Source organism: Budorcas taxicolor, chromosome X (assembly GCF_023091745.1).
Source record: "Budorcas taxicolor isolate Tak-1 chromosome X, Takin1.1, whole genome shotgun sequence".
In the NCBI taxonomy this organism is placed as follows: Eukaryota; Metazoa; Chordata; class Mammalia; order Artiodactyla; family Bovidae; genus Budorcas; species Budorcas taxicolor.
In genome coordinates, this window is record NC_068935.1 from 130153058 (window position 1) to 130175643 (window position 22586).

The 22586-nt window shown below is 39.7% G+C and overlaps 1 protein-coding gene across 1 annotated transcript in view; it reads right to left on the bottom strand.

Annotated features, from left to right (window-relative positions):
• Positions 1–22586, bottom strand: part of GLRA2 (glycine receptor alpha 2) — a 206748-nt gene that overhangs the window by 119682 nt on the left and 64480 nt on the right. The window contains exons 5-7 of the mRNA XM_052663385.1: positions 13402–13484; positions 10422–10559; positions 7252–7466 (exon numbers count right to left, since the gene is read on the bottom strand). Coding sequence (XP_052519345.1) covers positions 7252–7466; positions 10422–10559; positions 13402–13484 — 436 coding nt within the window. The remainder of the gene's footprint in view (positions 1–7251; positions 7467–10421; positions 10560–13401; positions 13485–22586) is intronic.

Consider the following 22586-nt stretch of genomic DNA (forward strand, 5'->3'; position numbering starts at 1 on the left):
CTTGTGATCTGTCCTGAAAGTAGGTCCATGTGCACTTGAAAACAGTATGTATCTTGCTGTTTGGGCATGAAATTTCCTGTAGATATCTATTCAATCTAACTGGTCTATCATGTCATTTAAGACCACTGTTGCCTTATTGATTTTCTCTCTGGATGATCTGTTCATTGATGTAAGTGGGGCATTTAAGTTCCCTACTCTCATTGTATGATTGTCCATTTCTCCCTTTATTTCTGTTAGTATTTCTTTGTATGCATAGATGTTCCTTTATTGGATGCATATTTGTTAACATGTGTAATATATTCTTGTATTGATCACTTTATCATTGTATAATGTCTTTCTATGTCTTTTGTTATAAATTTGTTTTAAAGTCTATTTTGTGTGATATGAGTATTACTACTGCCTCCTTTCTTGTCATTTCCATTTATGTGAAATGTCTTTTTCCATTTCCTCTCTTTCAGTCTTGTGTGTGTCTTTAGTTCTGAACTGAGTTTTGTAGGCAGCATAAAGATGGGTGTTGTTTTTTTAAAAAAAATACAATCAGAACTCTATGTCTTTTGATTGAAACATTTAGTCCTTTAACATTTAGAGTAATTATTGATAGATATGTACTGATTGACATTTTATTACTTATTTTCTGGCTGTTTTTATAGTTTTTTCTGGTTATTTCTTTTTGTTTCTTTCCTTGTGGCTTGATGATTATCTTTGGCAATAGTATGCTTATGTTTCTTTCTTTTTAGTTTTTGTGTTTCTATTGTGGGTTTTTTTATTTGTGGTTTTCATGGGGTTCATATATGTTGACCTATAACCAAATCTACCTGTTTTAAACTGATAATCATTTTAGTTCAAACGCATTTAAAAGATCATTTTTTACACCTCTCCCCAACATTTTGTATCTTAATATCATATTTTACATCTTCATGTTTATCCCTTTAACTCTTTATTGTAGTTATAGTTCCTTTTACATTTTTTTGTCTTTTAATATTTGTACTGGCTTAGTCAAGTGGTAGATCCTCAATTCTTACTATATATTTTCCTTTCCTTTGCTTTTTGGAACTTCAATTTTCTATAGATTCTTACTTTTTCCCTTCTCCCTCAAAGCGAAAACCCTTTAACATTTCTACATTTCTTTTACAGTAGGTTTAGTTTTGATGAACTCTTTTTGCTTTTGCTTTTCTGAGGAGTTTTATATATGCTTTGATGCTAATAGCAGTCTTTCTGGGTAGCGTATCCTAGGTTGCAGGCTTTTCCATTTCAGTACTTTGAATATATCATACAACTCTCTTCTTACCTCTAATATTTCTGCAGAAAAATCAGCTAATAGCCTTATGGAGTTTCTTTGTATATGAGTCTGTTTTTATCTTGCTGCCTTTAAAATTGTCTTTAAGTTTTGCCATTTTAATTATGATATATCTGTCTGGTTTTATACTGTTTGGAACTCTCTGTGCTTCCTGTACCTGGATATCTCTTTCCTTTTTCACTAGTTTGGGAGGTCTTTAGCCATAATTTTCTCAAATACATTTTCAATCTCCTTCACCCTCTTCTCCTGCTGGGACCCTTATAATTTGAATATTGGTACAATTAATGCTAAGCCAGAGATCTCATAAACTGTTCTCATTTTTAAAAATTTGTTTTCTTTTATGTGATTTCCATTACTTTGTTTTCCAGATCACTTATGTATTCTGTGTCAGTCTGCTTTTCATTCCTTCTACTGTGTTTATTTTCCATTATTGAATTCTTTATTTCTGATTGGGTCTTTTTTTATATTCTTTCTTCCATATAAACATTCTCACTATATTTATCTATTGTTTTCCTTAATTCAGTTAACATTCTTATTAGCAATGCTTTGCATTCTTTATCAGGTCAATTATATATTTCTGTATAATTATGTATTTTAATTATTAAAAGAGTATCTCCAGCTCTATACAGTCAGCAAAAACAAGACTTGGAGCTGACTGTGGCTCAGATCATGAACTCCTTATTGCCACATTCAGACTTAAATTGAAGACAGTAGGGAAAACCACTAGACCATGCAGATATGACCTAAATCAAATCCCTTATGATTATACAGTGGAAGTGAGAAATAGGTTCAAGAGATTAGATCTGATGGACAGAGTGCCTGATGAACTATGGACGGAGGTTCATGACATTGTACAGGAGACAGGGATCAAGACCATCCCCATGGAAAAGAAACGCAAAAAAGCAAAATGGCTGTCTGAGGAAGCCTTACAAATAGCTGTGAAAAGAAGAGAAGTGAAAAGCAAAGGAGAAAAGGAAAGATATACCCATTTGAATGCAGAATTCCAAAGAATAACAAGGAGAGATAAGAAAGCCTTCCTCAGTGATCAGTGCAAAGAAATAGAGGAAAACAATAGAATGGGAAAGACTAGAGATCTCTTCAAGAAAATTAGAGATACCAAGGGAACATTTCATCCAAAGATGGACACAATAAAGACAGAAATGGTATGGACCTAACAGAAGCAGAAGGTATTAAGAAGTGGCAAGAATACACAGAAGAAATATACAAAAAAGATCTTCATGACCCAGATAATCACGACGGTGTGATCACTGACCTAGAGCCAGACATCCTGGAATGCGAAGTCAAGTGGGCCTTAGAAAGCATCACTATGAACAAAGCTAGTGGAGGTGATGGCATTCCAGTTGAGCTATTTCAAATCCTGAAAGATGATGCTGTGAAAGTGCTGCACTCAATATGCCAGCAAATTTGGAAAACTCAGCAGTGGCCACAGGACTGGAAAAGGTCAGTTTTCATTCCAATCTCAAAGAAAGGCAATGCCAAAGAATGCTCAAACTACAACACAATTGCACTCATCTCACATGCTAGTAAAGTAATGCTCAAAATTCTCCAAGCGAGGCTTCAACAGCACGTGAACCATGAACTTCCAGATATTCAAGCTGGTTTTAGAAAAGGCAAAAGAACCAGAGATCAAATTGCCAACATCTGTTGGATTATTGTAAAAGCAAGAGAGTTCCAGAAAAACATCTACTTCTGGTTTATGGACTATGCCAAAGCCTTTGACTGTGTGGATCACCACAAACTGTGGAAAATTCTTAAAGTGATGGGAATGCCAGACCACCTGTCCTGCCTCTTGAGAAATCTGTATGCATGTCAGGAAGCACCAGTTAGAACCAGACATGGAACAACAGACTGGTTCCAAATCAGGAAAGGAGTACATTAAGGCTGTGTATTGTCACCCTGCTTATTTAACTTATATGCAGAGTACATCATGAGAAAAGCTGGGCTGGATGAAGCACAAGCTGGAATCAAGATGGCACGGAGAAATACCAATAACCTCAGATATGCAGATGACACCACTGTTATGGCAGAAAGTGAAGAACTAAAGAGCCTCTTGATGAAAGTGAAAGAGGAGAGTGAAAAAGTTGGCTTAAAAAACTCAACATTCAAAAAATGAAGATCATGGCATATGGTCCCATCACTTCATGGAAAATAGATGGGGAAACAGTGGAAACAATGACAGATTTTATTTTAGGGGGCTCCAAAATCACTGCAGATGGTGACTGCAGCCATGAAATTAAAAGACGCTTGGTCCTTGGAAGAAAGATTATGACCAACCTAGATAGCATATTAAAAAGCAGCGACATTACTTTGCCAACAAAAGTCCATCTAGTCAAGGCTATGGTTTTTCCATTAGTCATGTATGGATGTGAGAGTTGGACTATAAAGAAAGCTGAGCACCGAAGAACTGATGCTTTTGAACTGTGGTGTTGGAGAAGACTCTTGACAGTCCCTTGGACTGCAAGGAGATCCAACCAGTCCATCCTAAAGGAAATCAGTCCTGAATATTCATTGGAAGGACTGATGCTGAAGCTGAAGCTCCAATACTTTGGCCACCTGATGCAAAAAACTGACTCATTTGAAAAGTCCCTGATACTGGGAAGGATTGAAGGCAGGAGAAGGGGATGACAGAGGATGAGATGGTTGGATGGCATCACTGATTCAATGGACATGAGTTTGAGTAAACTCCGGGAGTTGGTGATGGACAGGAAGGGCTGGCATGCTGCAGTCCACAGGGCTGCAAAAAGTTGGACATGACTGAACTGAACTGACCTGACCTGAATTATGTTTTTTTCAGTGATTTTTCTCTTACTGTTTCGATTGAGAGTAGGTCCTATGCTTTATTATTTTCCTTAACTTTGTTTTCCTGTATAAATTTAAGTGAAACAGTTATCTATTCCTGTCTGGAAGAGATGTCATATATGGAAGCGTCCCTATGCAGACTGTGTGTGCCTAATGCGTTTGGAGAGAGAGCAGATTTGACGTGGACATAAGCAAGGACTTTCCTCAGGTTGTGCTGGTAGCTATTATGTTGGTAGCTATTACGTTGATGTGAGGCTGGAGACAGAGGAGCTAGAGCTGTAGCTGGGTGTGAGTTGGGACTTTCCTTCTACTCAGTGGCCAGCACTGGCCTCCAAGTAGCTGGAGTAGAAGCCCTGTGGGTTGTACCTGAGCTGGCTCTGTTCCATTTAGATATCTGCTTTCCCCTTTCCCAGCACTAGGACTTTTGCCCCAGAAGTGGAAATTGCAGAAGAAGGGAAGCCCATGTGGGCCCTCTCAGCTCATTTTTGCCATAGACAGAAGTCTGAGTTTTTTCTAATGTGCTGCCTGTGCAGGTGCCAGCACTTATTTCTGTCTGCTTAGATGCAGCCTCAGGTCCAAGTCCTGCTTTTCTCTCACTGCTGATCAGTCCCCCAGTCTGTGACACTGCTGCCCTTTTGTGGAGCTGCACTGCAGGGCAGGAGGGGCCAGTGTGGACTCTCTTTGTGTATCGGGGTTAGCTGTAGTGGAGTAGCCGCCCTCAGAGTTCTGGGCTGCTTCTGATACAGTGCTTGAGTATGTGCCAACAATAGTTACTGCTGCGTCACCCAGGCTTTGCCCCAGGACTAGGTCATCTCTCTATCCCATGGCTTAGCTTTTTCCCTGGCTGTGGCAGCCCGAGATCACATGCCACACTGAGACGTGTAGTAAGCTTTTCTGGAGCAAAAACCAAGCAGTTGTGGGAAACGTGATAGCCCCTGGAGCAGTCCTCTAACCATCTTCTCTGCCCTGCCCCGGGGAAGCCAGTGCACAAGCACTCCTCAGGAGCAGAGACCAGGCTTCCTACAGACCTCCTGTTGGTCCCAGTATCCTCCAAGCAGCCAAGAGGGCTCATCTACTCTGTGTATGACCCCTGGACTGGGGCATCCAGTCCGTGGTTTTCACTGCTCACTCCCCAAAGCTGGTATTTGTTCATGTAATCTGTCTTTTCCTCTGAGACTCCTCCCAGGGTCATGGGCCCTGACTTATTTTTCTCCCCTTCCTACTTGATTCCATATATATCTTTCTTAGCCTTGCTTATACAAGAGTCTTTCTGCCAGTTTCCATTTAGTTTTCAATGAATATTGTTCCACATGCAAATGTATTTTTGATGTATTCATGGCAAGAGGTGACTTCCATGTCCTCCTACACTACCATCTTGATTAATCTCCTTTTTAGCAATAGTTTTGACCATAATGTAAAATCACAATGGCTAATAAGAATGAATAACAAATTTATAAAATCTCAAGCTCCCATTTTGAAGTAAATGACTATTCTTTTTGTATCAATGAGTTGTTGGAGGCTAAATATCTTATGTTTTGACATTATCTGTTTGCAGTGTACCACCAATACTTTAACTATCTATTAAATTGTGCGATATATTTGTGTGTCCTAAGGTTAAATGGCATGGCATACAGTGACAGCAGTAACTAATAAATAATGGGAAATAAACAAATGAACCTGTGTGGGAGGAGGCATAGAGTGGATTAAAATTCCTGTTAGGCAGTACTGATATGTGATTATGTAGCTGGAAAAAAAAAAAGCTGTTACCATTTCTGACATCTGTATTCCAATAGAAATATGACATAGGTGTTTTGTACTATTTGTTATCCTATAAAGTAAAAAAGTATCAGAGACAGATCTATTCCTTTCTCTATTAGCATACATTATCTTAATATTTATCTTTGGGGGCATGAAACTTGAAAAATTAGTATAACTGTTTTCCCACTATTCAACAAAACTCCATTAAAGCCACAGAACTCTTCCATATGTCATCTTATCTTCCAACACAGGCGATAATGTGGAACATGATATAACATTTCTTATCATGTCAGTTGCAGCACAACTAAACATAAGCCCAAGCCTGCAAAGATAGAGGATTACATCTCAGTTACTTTCTGGAACTGGGTTTTGTAGTAACTGCTAAACCAGTATGAGACAGTGTATACTGCATACTAAATTGAACTCACAGTCTGGAAAATTGAGGCTAATGACTCAATGTGCTCAGTGAAAGGGGGAAATATACATAGGAACATTCTGAGGTTCTGGGGCATTTCACAAGCAGGATGTTTATCATTATTTTCCTGAGCAATATTTACAAGTGCAGACAGCCACTCTTACATAAAAATAAATTATGCAACCATTATATTATTCAAGGTACTTCGAAATGTCTTTTTGCCCCTAATATCCACTCCATACTTCTTTGTAAACCTGCCACAGTTGCCAGAATTTTTACCATCTTCAGTGACTCCACTGTTATTCTCTAGGTAACTATGTTACTCAAAATAGTAATGTTATTAGCCATTAAGGTAAATTAAGGCATAGCAAACAAACATATCTGATTTGCTGCACCCTAATACTGCACGTTCATTTCTTATGTACACTCATTGCATATGGCTTTTCTGTGTAAATTTGCAGTAGCTTAATTACAGTCTATGGGTTCACAAAAGAGTCAGACGCAACCCAGCGACTAAACAGGAACAAATTCAATCTTTTATTACAGTGAATGACTTCACCGAGTATATGAATCACAATAGCTCCCCAATAAATACTTGACAATACAACATAAGTTGTATCAGTCTTACTCCACTTCCTGCAAGCTTCATGCCTCGTAAACAACATGAGGTCAAAAGTACTCAAGGGCTTCTGAGAATTCCTGAGCCATGTTTCTGCCTCTGCTCATTCCTCTTCTCTCTCAACCCTGAATCCCCTTTCCCCTAATTAATCTGATTGCAAAGATCCCCCCCCCTTGTTCTAAGAACTCTTAATGCTCTCAAACTCAGCTTTCCATTTTCTTACTGTACTTGCATCTCCAGGTGCCGCACAGGAGCAAACATTTCTGTCTTCACAGAATTCTCCAGCCCTTAAGACCTTTGACAAACTTCTCAGGTCACTTGTTGTGAATTGAGATTTCTTACCTTCGGCAGAGATGCCCTGGAGCCTGAACTCTGGGTGGTCATTGTTAAGACTGTCGTTATGCCCAGTGCAACTCTGGCAGGGGCCGCATCCATGTTTATCCAAAAAGAGACCCAGGACAAAATGACTATCAACAAACTGGGGATGTACATCTGGATCAAATAATATCCCATCTGGCGTTCCAGGTGAAACTTAACCTCGATGCAGGTAAACTTTCCTGGAAACAGGAAAAAATGATTTAAAAGCCTGTTTGCAATTATCTTTCCCATTCCAGCCTCCCACATTATTTTTATTAAAAAAGAACATTAAAGATGGATTTGAAGGATTGCACAAAACACTGACTCTACATACCCAATTCAACTCTTCCAACTCAACCAGTAATGAAAATGACAGTGTGAGAATGAGTGATCTAAAGAGTCACTGGCTCAAAACCATATGGCATATTTAGTTTTCAAATCTGTGCTTCTGGCAGTGTGATTGTTTAGACAGAGCTTCCGAGTTTTCTAGACTATTCAGTGGAAAGAAACTATTCATGTTTTGTGGGAATTATAGTATGTAATATACAGCATACAATATGTAACCTACAGCATAAATGTATAGAATACACTATATAGCATTTAATACATAACATATAATATGAAATAGTTGAAACTATGCCTTCCTAAGCAGTGAAGTTTAGTGAGGCTCCTAAAGGATTTGGATAATTGTATATCTGTCTTCATGTTAGCAATAGCAAGAGAAAAATGGACATTTTTAGAAGCTGTGAATTTAATCTGATCATTGTAAAAATTTCATAATCTCCTGGGTAATTACTTGAGGACATTTAGAATATACCTAGAATCTGTTTCAGTTCAGTTCAGTTCAGTTCAGTCGCTCAGTCGTGTCCGACTCTTTGCGACCCCATGAATCCCAGCACGCCAGGACTCCCTGTCCATCACCAACTCCCAGAGTTCACTCAGACTCAAGTCCATCGAGTCAGTGATGCCATCCAGCCATCTCATCCTCTGTCATCCCCTTCTTCTCCTGCCCCCAATCCCTCCCAGCATCAGAGTCTTTTCCTATGAGTCAACTCTTCGCATGAGGTGGCCAAAGTACTGGAGTTTCAGCTTTAGCATCATTCCTTCCAAAGAAATCCCAGGGCTGATCTCCTTCAGAATGGACTGGTTGGATCTCCTTGCAGTCCAAGGGACTGTCAAGAGTCTTCTCCAACACCACAGTTCAAAAGTATCAATTCTTCAGTGCTCAGCTTTCTTCACAGTCCAACTCTCATATCCATACATGATCACTGGAAAAACCATAGCCTTGACTAGACAGACCTTAGTTGGCAAAGTAATGTCTCTGCTTTTGAATATGCTATCTAGGTTGGTCATAACTTTTCTTCCAAGGAGTAAGCGTCTTTTAATTTCATGGCTGTACTCACCATCTGCAGTGATTTTAGAGCCCCCCGAAATAAAGTCTGACACTGTTTCCACTGTTTCCCCATCCATTTCCCATGAAGTGATGGGACCGGATGCCATGACCTTCGTTTTCTGAATGTTGAGCTTTAAGCCAACTTTGTCACTCGCCTCTTTCACTTTCATCAAGAGGCTCTTTAGTTTCTCTTCACTTTCTGCCATAAGGGTAGTGTCATCTGCATATCTGAGGTTATTGATATTTCTCCTGGCAATCTTGATTCCAGCTTGTGTTTCTTCCAGTCCAGCGTTTCTCATGATGTACTCTGCATAGAAGTTAAATAAGCAGGGTGACAATATACAGCCTTGACGCACTCCTTTTCCTATTTGGAACCAGTCTGTTGTTCCATGTCCAGTTCTAACTGTTGCTTCCTGACCTGCATACAGATTTCTCAAGAGGCAGGTCAGGTGGTCTGGTATTCCCATCTCTCTCAGAATTTGTTTACAGTGTTGCATTGCCTCTAAAATAGAGTACATGTACAGACATTACAACTTTTAACATACTATTAAGAGACAGATGTTCCTGCCCCTTACCACTTCCCTTCCTTTTTAATTGGCTTGGCATTAGAAGCCCAGAAGGTAATTTGGCTTAGCCCACACAAATGATAAGAGATAGGGTTGGGTTCTTCCTGGTCAGGAAGAAGACCTTAGAATCAGATTCTAGTTATTTCATAGAAAGCATTGTTGACTTCTAGAACAAATGTTCATGGACCATTTACTCAGCAGTGACTCCCTGAGCAGTCACTGAACAAACCATCATGTCTCAATTGCTTCTCCTTGATCAGCTTGTGTGATATGAAAGACCAGGACATTCACAGGAAAAGCCGTCGACTTTACTGGGCAGGCATAATCTTCCTGGTAACAACAGATGCCCACTTGTTGCTACTACCTCAGATTCTCCCCTTGCACCATGTGTCTGTCAGCACTAGTGACAACGCATGACTTTTACAGCCAGGTGACTTCCCACCAACTGATTTTCATGCACGCTGTTTAGGACTGGAGAGTACAACAGCTGTATTTCTGGGTTTGCAAAGACCTATAATTTCTCTCTTCCACTAAGGCAGAGTGCAAATTTAAAATCGATTTATTAATTTATTTGGCTGCCTCAGGTCTTTATTGTGGCAAGCAGGATCTTCGTTGTGTCATGTGGGATCTTTTGTTGTGGCGCATGGTCTCTCTAGTTGTGGCACACGGGTTCCAGAGCGTACAGGCTCAGTAGTTGTGGCGCGCAGGCTTAGTTGCTCCACAGCATGTGGGATCTTAGTTCCCCGACCAGGGACCGAACCCTTGACCCCTGCATTGCAAGTGAATTCTTAACCACTGGCCCATGGAAGTCCTGAAAGTGCAAATTGATCTGAGGAGCCAATGTCAAGAGTGGATCCTGGGAATGGGCCAAAATTTATACATTTCCTGTACCACTTACAAGGTATCATACATCGTTCCTCAAAGTCATTTGATAGTAGATGGTCAGCAAGAGAATAGCACAAGATTCCCAAGTCTCTTTCCTTCTCTTTCTCTTTTGGAAAAATTACCTGTCATGCTCTCTGATCCATTCCAAGGGGTATAGGCATCTTATGTGTTGAAGGGATTTTGAGCCAAGCCCAGGGCAGTTCTTTGTAGCTCAACTTTCTTGATAAATATGCAGAAAATAAGGTGATAAGATATATATACCAAGCTGCAGGTGGAGCCCATTTGAGTTTAGCAGCTGAAAGGAAACTTACCAGTGTTGTAATGCTTTGTGCAGTAGCCGAGTTCCTTCTCTTCTTTCAAAATAAACTGAGGCAGGGTCAATCCTTCAGCAACTTGAACTGGACCATCACTTAACCACTCAAATATCAGGTCATTCATTGTGTACCCAACTGGAGCAAACAAATCATAGTGAAAAACTGAATGCATCTTTTCAAGAAAGCTTTAAAGTCTAGCCAGGTAAAGAAACAATCAAGGGGGTCATCTAAAGCAGACATGATCGGTCAATTCAAGAGCATTTTTTAATAAAAGAGCTGTGATCATCGTGACAACTACATGTCATTGGAGCCAAAGAAATTGAAGACAACAAGCTATTTCTGAATGATTTTTTTCTGTATAATGAGAGAATGAAATCTATAAAGTCCATTTTTCCTTTGCCTTCTTTATCCACTAAGTCTTCTGAAGAACAAACAAGTAAACAAACAGAAATGCTTTGAAAATTGTCTTTACTTGAAAGAGCTGTGTCTGTGGTTATCCAATAAAACAATGTAGTTCATGGTACCAGTCTCAGTATTTCAAATGAAAAGCATTTTTTAAAAAATGAGGATGGATTCATCACAGCCCTGCTTAAAATATTTCCATTACAAACTTGGCTCCTCTCTTTGGGTCTACTACCTTTGTTTTCAGAAAGTTTATGTTCAAGTCCTTATGGTCAATCCTCAATTACTTTAGCAAGTGGGAAAGGCTGTAGGTAGGTAACCTAAAAGAAAGTTGTAGAATATGCAAATTAAGCATATTCATTGTGCTAGTTTCTTGCTAAAGGGGCCAACTCATCACAATGCTGAATATGAAGTAAAACAGATTCTCTGTTATATAGTCATATTGTACATGACTCTTGAACCATTCGAAGTAAGATTATTATCAGTTTAGTAAACTAAAGTCAGCTCTTAGTCTCCAAGCTCCTGCTAACTAGGTTGTTATGTCAAGTACTCCTGGATCTTTTTGCACCGTGGAAATGAAGGCTACTCTTTTTTCAGACATCAGTTCTCTCCCCTCTTCTTTATGTGTGATATAAACTCTAAAAGGAGAGTGAGGCAAACAAGGGTTATTATGTGAGGTTTTGGCTAGCCAGTAACCTCAGCATGTTTATTAAGGTTATAGATTCTTATTCTTGTTTACTGAAAGGTAATGACTCACCAAAGCTACCCAGAAATCAATTGCAAAATTAATTGGAATCTACTTTCCTCTTTCTTTGGACCACCTTTTCCATTCAAAGTCAGAAATTAAAAACAAGCAAGGAGTCACAAAGAGGGCTTTGTACAAGCATTGATGGTCCACAGAGAGTGGTCAACCCTATCTCTTCCACATCAGTACTGTATGAGGAATTCTTGGATATATCTACCAAATACTAGAGGCTTGCCAAACACCCTTTTCTTGCTGACCGCTACAGTAATAGTCCTTGTCAGCCACTTGGAAGCTGCAGCTTGGGGTCATATAGAAGAGGAAAAAATGTGGGGAAGGAGGATATAATATGAGGGTAGAAAAGTAAAGGCCACTTCCGACCCTTCACAGTCAAAGTTAGTGGTAAACACATCACTGCTTCTTTGATTTCATTACTTCTAGATCCTGCAAGCACCAGGCACATTTACTAATTGGAGTTTTTAAGCCTTGAAAGGGGCTTCCCTAGTAGCTCAGCTGTTAAAGAATCTGCCTGCAATGTGGGAGACCTGGGTACGATCCCTGGCTTGTAAGATCCCCTGGAGAAAGAAATGGCTACCCACTCCAGTATTCTGGCCTGGAGAATTCCATGGACTGTATAGACCAAGGGGTTGCAAAGAGTCGGACATGATTAAGCCTTGGAAGAACTTCAGATGATAGCTATGGTTGTTGCTTTATAGAAAAACTAAGTATTAGGTTGAGGCAGGGGAGAATTTGGAGCAGTACAGAAGACACAAAGAAGGAATCATTATGTAAGAAAAAGTTTTTCTTAACTATCTTCTGAAGAGAAGGGGCAATAGGGAAAAATGAATGCATAAAGCCTATTGTAAATCAGAAATTTTCATTTTATCCCTGACAACCTCTTCAAACAAAGATGTTTCATTATTTTGTTTATTTTTGTAGGAAGTTTCAAGGGAAATCTACAATGATTTTAAATGATCAGAAGAAATCCCTGTCACTGCCTGTTTTTAAATAATAGTTGATGTGTCTTTTTACATTTATTATTTTTCTAAACCAAGAAGTTAAAAGTATTTTCTTGCCCCTGCCTCATTAAATCTCCTAACATCCCTGTAGGTCAGTTACACTTACTATTCTCTGCATTTTACAAACAGAGCAACTGACAGAGCAAGCCAGAAAAAAATTTCATGTCTGCTGACTGAAAATTCCATTACCTTGGAGGCATCAGCAACTTATGGCACATGTTAAAGATTTCAGTAGCATCAGAGCCGGGACATAAAGGGCACAAAGTAGTAGCATTTCTCTATTTCCTTCACCTTGTCTTTGTATGTCCATTGCCCATCTAAGGGAGATCCCCTTATTCCATGTCGTCTCAATGCCCCTCATTTTTACATCCTCCTCTGACTAAGGCCCCTGTATCTTGTCCTCAAATCAATTATCCCTTCCTGCTAAAATTCCTTTGAAGTGAAGGTCTATACAAGCACAAGATAGAAGGAAATACAATTTTCTGACTAGAGAGTGATTCATTATAGAGGTTAAATGACTAATAATCTTAATTTTCCCAGGAGACATTTTCATTTCAAAGAAAAGCTTACTAAATCAGGCTTGTTTTTTGAGGAAGGGCAAGTTATTTGGCTTTTTACTTTGAAAAATGGTCTTTGTGCTCTTGGGTATAAGTCATGTACACACACTTTTACTTGTCCTTCCCTTAGGACCTCGGGAGTTGTTAAATAGGTATAGATTGACTCTTACGTTTTTTTTTCTCTTTAATGACACACTGAAAAGAACCAGGTCATTGCTTAAAACAAGCAGGTGGTTATTTCAGTAGTAATGACTTACAACTCTCCAGCTGCATTGTACAAGTCTGGACATCCATTGGAAAATTCTTCAAGTCCATGGGACAGGATAAGGTCAAGGTGAGCCTTAGCAAAGAAAAGAAAATTGAAAACAAGTTTTTAATTTGTGAGATCTGATTCTTGAGAAGCAAACCAAAAATATATTTGGTATTAAGCAGAGTAACACTGATACAGATGATGAAATCTCAGCTCTCACTCAGGACAATGATTTCTAATTTTCAAATGAACGGTAGTCATTGGTAAATTTTTAAAATACTATAGAATTTTGCTGTAACCTCTTACTCTCCATTCCCATCTTCCAGTCTCTGACTGTCACCTTCTCAGTAGCACTGGTCTCAAGTTTATTCTAGAATCAAGAGGTTTCTGGGGGGAAAAGGATAGTTAAGAATTTTGTGAAGGTCATGTACACACTGCTGTATTAAAACTGGATAACCAACAAAGACCTATTATATAGCACACAGAACTCTGCTCAATATTATGTGCCAGCCTGGATGGGAGGGGTTTGGGGAGAGAATGGCTAAATGTATGTGTATGGCTGAGTCCCTTTGCTGTTCAGCTGGAACTACCATCACATTGTTAATTGGCTATACCCCAATTACAATACTAAAACTTTAAAGTTATATAGATAAATACATAATTTAGGTAATTAAATAAATAAAGAAAGAAGAGCATTGAGAAACAATCTAACAGGAAAGTGGGCTCTTATGCACACTGATGTCCAAAAGATGTAAAATTTATCATGCTTTGAAGTTGGACATGTGGGCTTTGCTTCAAGGGCAAAAAATGATGTAATAAGCATAATTGGTTGTGGCAAGTATTGGCTCTCCTTCCATCAAATGGGCAAATACTTCACTGTCTTTTCATTTGCTAACTACATGGACAGGTCAATTGTATATTCTAGCATTCATTCTAGAATTTTCACAAATCTGGAGCGGGTAATTCTGGATCTAAAAAGCCATGTCAGGATCGTAGCTGGTACATAGTATTCACTTCTCTGCATCCTTCAGGGACTACTATGTTTCCCTTTCCTTAACTTTCCAGGGTCCAGCCACCTCTGATCAAGTCTTTTATCAGGATATCGATTAAGTCACCATCTCTTCCACTATTTCCTTTCTTAGTCCTCGAGGAAATGCTGCACACCTCTTACTCTTCAGTTTTTTTAAACCTCAGAGATTAGAAGAAGGAAATTAAGGTTGAGAATCAGCAGATCTGTGTTCCCTTTCAAGAACTGCCTCCAAATGTCTCTGTCCCCAAAGAAAGACATTAAACTAAATAAACATGCATCCTTAAGAATCCACCTGCAATGCGAGAGACCTGGGTTCGATCCCTGGATTGGGAAGATCCCCTGTACAAGGGACGTGCTACCCACTCCAATATCCTGGCCTAGAAAATTCCATGGATTGTATAGTCCATGGGGTCACAAAGAATTGGACACAACTGAGTGACTTCACTCACCTAGAGCCAGACATCCTGGAATGTCAAGTGGGCCTTAGGAAGCATCACTACGAACGAAGCTAGTGGAGGTGATAGAATTACAGTTGAGCTATTTCAAATCCTGAAAGATGATGCTGTGAAAGTGCTGCACTCAATATGCCAGCAAATTTGGAAAACTCAGCAGTGGCCACAGGACTGGAAAAGGTCAGTTTTCATTCCAATCCCAAAGAAAGGCAATGCCAAAGAATGCTCAAACTGCAACACAATTGCACTCATCTCACATGCTAGTAAAGCAATGCTCAAAATTCTCCAAGCCAGGCTTCAGCAATACGTGAACCGTGAACTTCCAGATGTTCAAGCTGGTTTTAGAAAAGGCAGAGGAACCAGAGATCAAATTGCCAACATCCGCTGGATCATGGAAAAAGCAAGAGAGTTCCAGAAAAACATCTATTTCTGCTTTATTGACTATGCCAAAGCCTTTGACTGTGTGGATCACAATCAACTGTGGAAAATTCTGAAAGAGATGGGAATCCCAGACCACCTGACCTGCCTCTTGAGAAATCTGTATGCAGGCCAGGAAGCAACAGTTAGAACTGGACATGGAACAACAGAATGGTTCCAAACAGGAAAAGGAGTATGTCAAGGCTGTATATTGTCACCCTGCTTATTTAACTTATACGTAGAGTACATCATGAGAAACACTGGGCTGGAAGAAGCACAAGCTGGAATCAAGATTGCCGGGAGAAATATCAATAACCTCAGATATGCAGATGACACCACCCTTATGGCAGAAAGTGAAGAGGAGCTAAAAAGCCTCTTAATGAAAGTGAAAGTGGAGAGTGAGAAAGTTGGCTTAAAGCTCAACATTCAGAAAATAAAGATCATGGCATCTGGTCCCATCACTTCATGGAAATAGATGGGGAAACAGTGGAAACAGTGTCAGACTTTATTTTTCTGGGCTCCAAAATCACTGCAGATGGTGACTGAAGCCATAAAATTAAAAGAGCTTACTCCTTGGAAGAAAAGTTATGACCAACCTAGACAGCATATTCAAAAGCAGAGACATTACTTTGCCAACAAAGGTCCATCTAGTCAAGGCTATGGTTTTTCCTGTGGTCATGTATGGATGTGAGAGTTGGACTGTGAAGAAGGCTGAGTGCCGAAGAATTGATGCTTTTGAACTGTGGTGTTGGAGAAGACTCTTGAGAGTCCCTTGGACTGTAGGGAGATCCAACCAGTCCATTCTGAAGGAGATCAGCCCTGGGATTTCTTTGGAAGGAATGATGCTAAAGCTGAAACTGCAGTACTTTGGCCACCTCATGCGAAGATTTGACTCATTGGAAAAGACTCTGATGCTGGGAAGGATTGGGGGCAGGAGGAGAAGGGGATGACAGAGGATGAGATGGCTGGATGGCATCACTGACTCGATGGACTTGAGTCTGAGTGAACTCTGGGAGTTGGTGATGGACAGGGAGGCCTGGCGTGCTGAGATTCATGGGGTCACAAAGAGTCGGACACGACTGAGCGACTGAACTGAACTGAACTGAACTGAGTGACTTTCACTTCACTATCAAATGATGGGGTAGAATCAAATGATGCTTATTGCCATTTTGCTCTAATGCTAGAATCCATGTTATTCTGAAGTTCACTGTTCCAAGTTTCTGTTCATTTTCTCTCAAATATCTTTTCTATCCTTAGACCCCTCTGACTCTTGCACTGTTACCTGAACTCTTCCTTTCTGTCATGCTCTCACTTCCTGATTCCCTTTTCTTTCCTTTCTCAGCTTTGTGTTATACCTATTCAATCCAAAACAAAATAATAATAATAATAAAAGTGTGGCCCAGTTATTTTAAAGAAAGAAAAGATTTGGCTCCAGTTTCATCCACCTCATTAGAACTGATTCTAATGTATTCTTTTTAATGGCTGAGTAATACCCCATTGTGTATATGTACCACAGCTTTCTTATCCATTCATCTGCTGATGGACATCTAGGTTGCTTCCATGTCCTGGCTATTATAAACAGTGCTGCAAACTATCTCATATATATGGAATTTAGAAAGATGGTAACGATAACCCTGTATGCAGAACAGCAAAAGAGACACAGATGTATAGAACAGTCTTTTAGACTCTGTGGGAGAGGGCGAGGGTGGGATGATTTGGGAGAATGGCATTGAAACATGTATAATATCATATATGAAACGAGTCGCCAGCCCAGGTTCGATGCATGATACAGGGTGCTCGGGGCTGGTGCACTGGGACGACCCTAGGGATGGTATGGGGAGGGAGGAGGGAGGGGGTTCAGGATGAGGAACACGTGTATACCTGTGGCGGACTCATGTTGATGTCTGGCAAAACCAATACAATATTGTAAAGTAATTAGCCTCTAATTAAAATAAATAAATTTATATTTTTTTAAAAAATAAAAGATTTGGGATTTGAAGTGAGATTAGACAAAGAATCCATGCTGACAATCTTCAAAATCATTAAAATACAACAATGACAGGGAAAAGCAAGATACAAAAACAGTACAGTGTACTCCCAATCATGCAAAAATGTTTTCAGTATTAGAAGTGAACACAGCGCTATATTAAGAGTAGTTATTTTTGGTTGGTGAGATGATTCATACTATTTTTTTAAGTCTTTATTCATTCTGTTTTATCTATATTGACAAGTATAGTCTATTTGAAAATGATCAATTTTATGTTATTAAGCATGCTTTTCCTCAAACAATAGCTAAAAGGTGAAATTATTAAATTATCTTTTATTCAGTAATGTTTTGCTATTACTATAATTATATTATTATTGTTAAAATTTTGCCACAAATGTACAGTATTTCACCTTCATTGCTAAATAAGTTACCTACCTCTGTGAGCTATTCTGAGAACATAAATACTACGTTTCTAAAGGAAAAGCAATAGTTTTGAGTTCTAAATATCCAAGTTAAAATGACATTTTAGACAGGAAAAATGATTTTTGTCAGTTGTGGAGTTCATTTACAGATATCAATATAAATATAGTTAAATATATTTAAATTTCTTCCTAACAGAAAGACTTTGTTTTTTTGAGGTTTTATTTTATTGAGATCAATGCCATGAACTCTTTAACATAAAGGAAGAGTAAAAGAATCAAAATGAAAATCTCTAGTAATCAGAAATTTTTTTTAAATTGACACTTTATTAAGGGAGGGGAATTTCAAAAGGATCTGTGAGTTTAAAATTGTTATTAACACAGTAAGCATCTATTTTTTTTCATTTTTTACAGAGGAAATATTTTCATCAAACAAAAATGTCCATCATATAAAAATAATCAGAGGGCATGTGCATAGTCTAATAGAATCAAAACCAGAAAACCTGGAAATTTCATTATGATTTTGAAAAGTTTACTTTTGAGAAATTAAAAACTAATAATAGCAGAAATGAATAGTTTTAAAACATGCAACAAGGAATTCAGTGGTATTTTGTTTGCTATTGGAAGTGACCCGATTTTAATATTCTTAATCATAGGTTTGCTTAATTGGATTCTTTTATGAACTTTTCGCACTTATTTAGGGAAAAAAGCTTCAGACAGGATATTTCTGGCTTTGTGGCAGATGCAACAATCCTACAGAGTTCTTGGGGTCAAAACTATTAACACCATGGAAAAGCCCCACTGAGTGAAATTCCCAAAGAGCATGAAACTCTCTGAATTTCAGTCTCAGCTGGGAATCTGAATCTCAGTCTCAGCTGAGAACTGTGTGTGTTTCCCTCCTTCCTTATTTGTTTTCCTATTTCCCTTTCTAGATAGGTTTTGTATGGGAACCCAATGGGTGTCAATAACAAGGAGGCAAGTTAACAGCTCCCCACTTTGCTAAATCATGTCATCATCTAAGCAAATGGGAAGCGATTAGAAAGATCTAATCAGTTCTTTCATGGACCCCAGAGCCTGTAATTTTTGGTGTCTAGTTTACCACACATCTGCAGGCCTAAAACACAGACTTGGGTTTTACTTAGTTTTTTCCCTTTTTCACTGAAGTATATGTTAAACACAGTAAAAATACACAAATCATAAGTTACAGTGTGATACCTTTTACATCTATACCCACCTGTTTAACATGCACCGAGATGCAGACTTAGAATATTCCCATCACCGCAGAATACTCCCTTGTGCTCTCTTCTGCCAAGAACCTTCCAAAGTAACCACTATTGATTTTTAAAAGCTATCTTTAAATTTAAAAACATGGGTTTGGGAGAAAAGTGAGCTTGATATTATTTTGTACAGAGATACAGAGTGAAGTGAAAGTCACTCAGTCGTGTCCAACTATTTGCGACCCCATGGACTACGCCGTCCATGGAATTCTCCAGGCCAGAATACTGGAGTGGGTAACCTTTCCCTTCTCCAGTGGATCTTCCCAACTTAGGGATTGAACCCAGGTATCCCACATTTCAGGTGGATTCTTTACCAGCTGAGCTACAAGGGAAGCCCAAGAATACTGGAGTGGGTAGCCTATCGCTTCTCCAGTGGAATCGAACCAGGGTCTCCTGCATTGCAGGCAGATTATTTACCAACTGAGCTATCAGGGAAGCCCAAGAGATGTAGAAATTGCACATACAACATATACCAAAATGCGACCAATCTTTTATCTCCATTACTCTGGCTCTCCATCTTTTTTTAGGTGAAAGTGAAAGTCACTGAGTCGTGTCTGACTCTTTGCAACCTTGTGGAGTATACAGTCCATGGAATTCTCCAGGCCAGAATACTGTAATGGGTAGCTGTTCCCTTCTCCAGGGGATCTTCTCAACCCAGGAATCAAACCCAGGTCTCCCATATTGCAGGCAGATTCTTTTACAGCTGAGCCATCAGGGAAACCCAAGAATACTGGAGTGGGTAGCCTATCCCTTCTCCAACGGATCTTCCCAGCCCATTTGATTTTTCTTAAATAACTCATTTACTGAAGCATTATCACACATCCCCCTCTGTTATTGTGAAGACGTGCGGGTATTCAGAGCACACCTGCTCCTGTTTGCCCAAGAGAAAGAATAAAGTTCCCTTATAGAGACCCTGCTTCTTTATACAGAGTGAGAAGGCTGAGGGAACATTTCTATTTTAAAAGCAAAAGGATAAGACAAAGCACAAAAAAATCAGCTTCCCTCATTCCATTCCTTACTACTTTCCTATTTAGTTCACCTTGCTCATCATACCAGCTTAGGTTTGTATCTTACTTAAAGTTTAAATGACTGATAGATGCAGACATTGTAAACCACATTAATATTCAGTTCAGTTCAGTTCAGTTCAGTTCAGTTGCTTAGTCGTGTCCGACTCTTTGCGACCCCATGAATCACAGCACGCCAGGCCTCCCTGTCCATCACCAACTCCCGGAGTTCGCTCAGACTCACGTCCATCGAGTCAGTGATGCCATCCAGCCATCTCATCCTCTATCGTCCCCTTCTCCTCCTGCCCCCAATCCCTCCCAGCATCAGAGTCTTTTCCAATGAGTCTACTCTTTGCCTGAGGTGGCCAAAGTACTGGAGTTCCAGCTTTAGCATCATTCCTTCCGAAGAAATCCCAAGGCTGATCTCTTTCACAATGGACTGGTTGGATCTCCCTACAGTCCAAGGGACTCTCAAGAGTCTTCTCCAACACCACAGTTCAAAACCATCAATTCTTCAGCGCTCAGCTTTCTTCACAGTCCAACTCTCACATGCATACATGACCACGGGAAAAACCATAGCCTTGACTAGACGGACCTTTGTTGCCAAAGTAATGTCTCTGCTTTTGAATATGCTATCTAGGTTGGTCATAACTTTCCTTTCAAGGAGTAAGCATCTTTTAATTTCATGGCTTCAGTCACCATCTGCAGTGATTTTGGAGCCCAGAAAAATAAAGTCTGACACTGTTTGCACTGTTTCCCCATCTATTTCCATGAAGTGATGGGACCAGATGCCATGATCTTTATTTTCTGAATGTTGAGCTTTAAGCCAACTTTCTCACTCTCCACTTTCACTTTCATCAAGAGGCTTTTTAGTTCCTCTTCACTTTCTGCCATAAGGGTGGTGTCATCTGCATATCTGAGGTTATTGATATTTCTCCTGGCAATCTTGATTCCAGCTTGTGCTTCTTCCAGCCCAGCGTTTCTCATGATGTACTCTACGTATAAGTTAAATAAGCTAAATATATTAAATAAATAAATAAGTAAATAAATAAATAAGTTAAATAAGTTAAATATACAGCCTTGACGTACTCCTTTTCCTATTTGGAACCAGTCTGTTGTTCCATGTCCAGTTCTAACTGTTGCTTCCTGGCCTGCATACAGATTTCTCAAGAGGCAGGTCAGGTGGTCTGGGATTCCCATCTCTTTCAGAATTTTCCACAGTTTTTTGTGATCCACACAGTCAAAGGCTTTGGCATAGTCAATAAAGCAGAAATAGATGTTTTTCTGGAACTCTCTTGCTTTTTCCATGATCCAGCGGATGTTGGCAATTTGATCTCTGGTTCCTCTGCCTTTTCTAAAACCAGCTTGAACATCTGGAAGTTCACGGTTCACGTATTGCTGAAGCCTGGCTTGGAGAATTTTGAGCATTGCTTTACTAGCGTGTGAGATGAGTGCAATTGTGCGGTAGTTTGAGCATTCTTTGGCATTGCCTTTCTTTGGGATTGGAATGAAAACTGACCTTTTCCAGTCCTGTGGCCACTGCTGAGTTTTCCAAATTTGCTGGCATATTGAGTGCAGCATTTTCACAGCATCGTCTTTCAGGATTTGAAGCAGCTCAACTGGAATTCCATCACCTCCACTAGCTGTGTTCGTAGTGATGCTTTCTAAGGCCCACTTGACTTCACATTCCAGGATGTCTGGCTCTAGGTGAGTGATCACACCATCGGGATTATCTTGGTCATGAAGATCTTTTTTGTACAGTTCTTCTGTGTATTCTTGCCACCTCTTCTTAATATCTTCTGCTTCTGTTAGGTCCATACCATTTCTGTCCTTTCTTGAGCCCATCTTTGCATGAAATGTTCCCTTTGTATCTCTAATTTTCTGTCTTTCCCATTCTGTTGTTTTCCTCTATTTCTTTGCATTGATCGCTGAAGAAGGCTTTCTTATGTCTTCTTGCTATTCTTTGGAACTCTGCATTCAGATGCTTATATCTTCCCTTTTTTCCTTTGCTTTTTGCTTCTCTTCTTTTCACAGCTATTTGTAAGGTCTCCCCAGACAGCCATTTTGCTCTTTTGCATTTCTTTTCCATGGGGATTGTCCTGATCCCTGTCTCCTGTACAATGTCACGAACCTCCATCCATAATTCATCAGGCACTCTATCAGATCTAGTCCCTTAAATCTAAGGCTCCTGCGCTGTTGCAGCCTGGCATTCTCAGCCACTGCCCCTGACCTCGGACAAGGGGTAGCTCCTCTCGGCTGCTGCCCCTGAACTCGGACGTGGGGTAGCTCTGGCTGCGATGGACCGCAGCCTTGTCTAACTCAATGAAACTAAACCATGCCCATGGGGCCACCCAAGACTGGCAGGTCATGGTGGAGAGGTCTGACAGAATGTGGTCCACTGGAGAAGGGAATGGCAAACCACTTCAGTATTCGTGCCTTGAGAACCCCATGAACAGTATGAAGAAGCATTAATATTACAGTTTTTTTTAAATCAAATGAATATTTAAATTTACTTATTTCTCTCCTACGCAAGGTTCTTCCCTTATGCAATAACCACATAGGCTATAAGTTTCCCTTTTTACCGTCTAAAATAATGCCTTGAACAG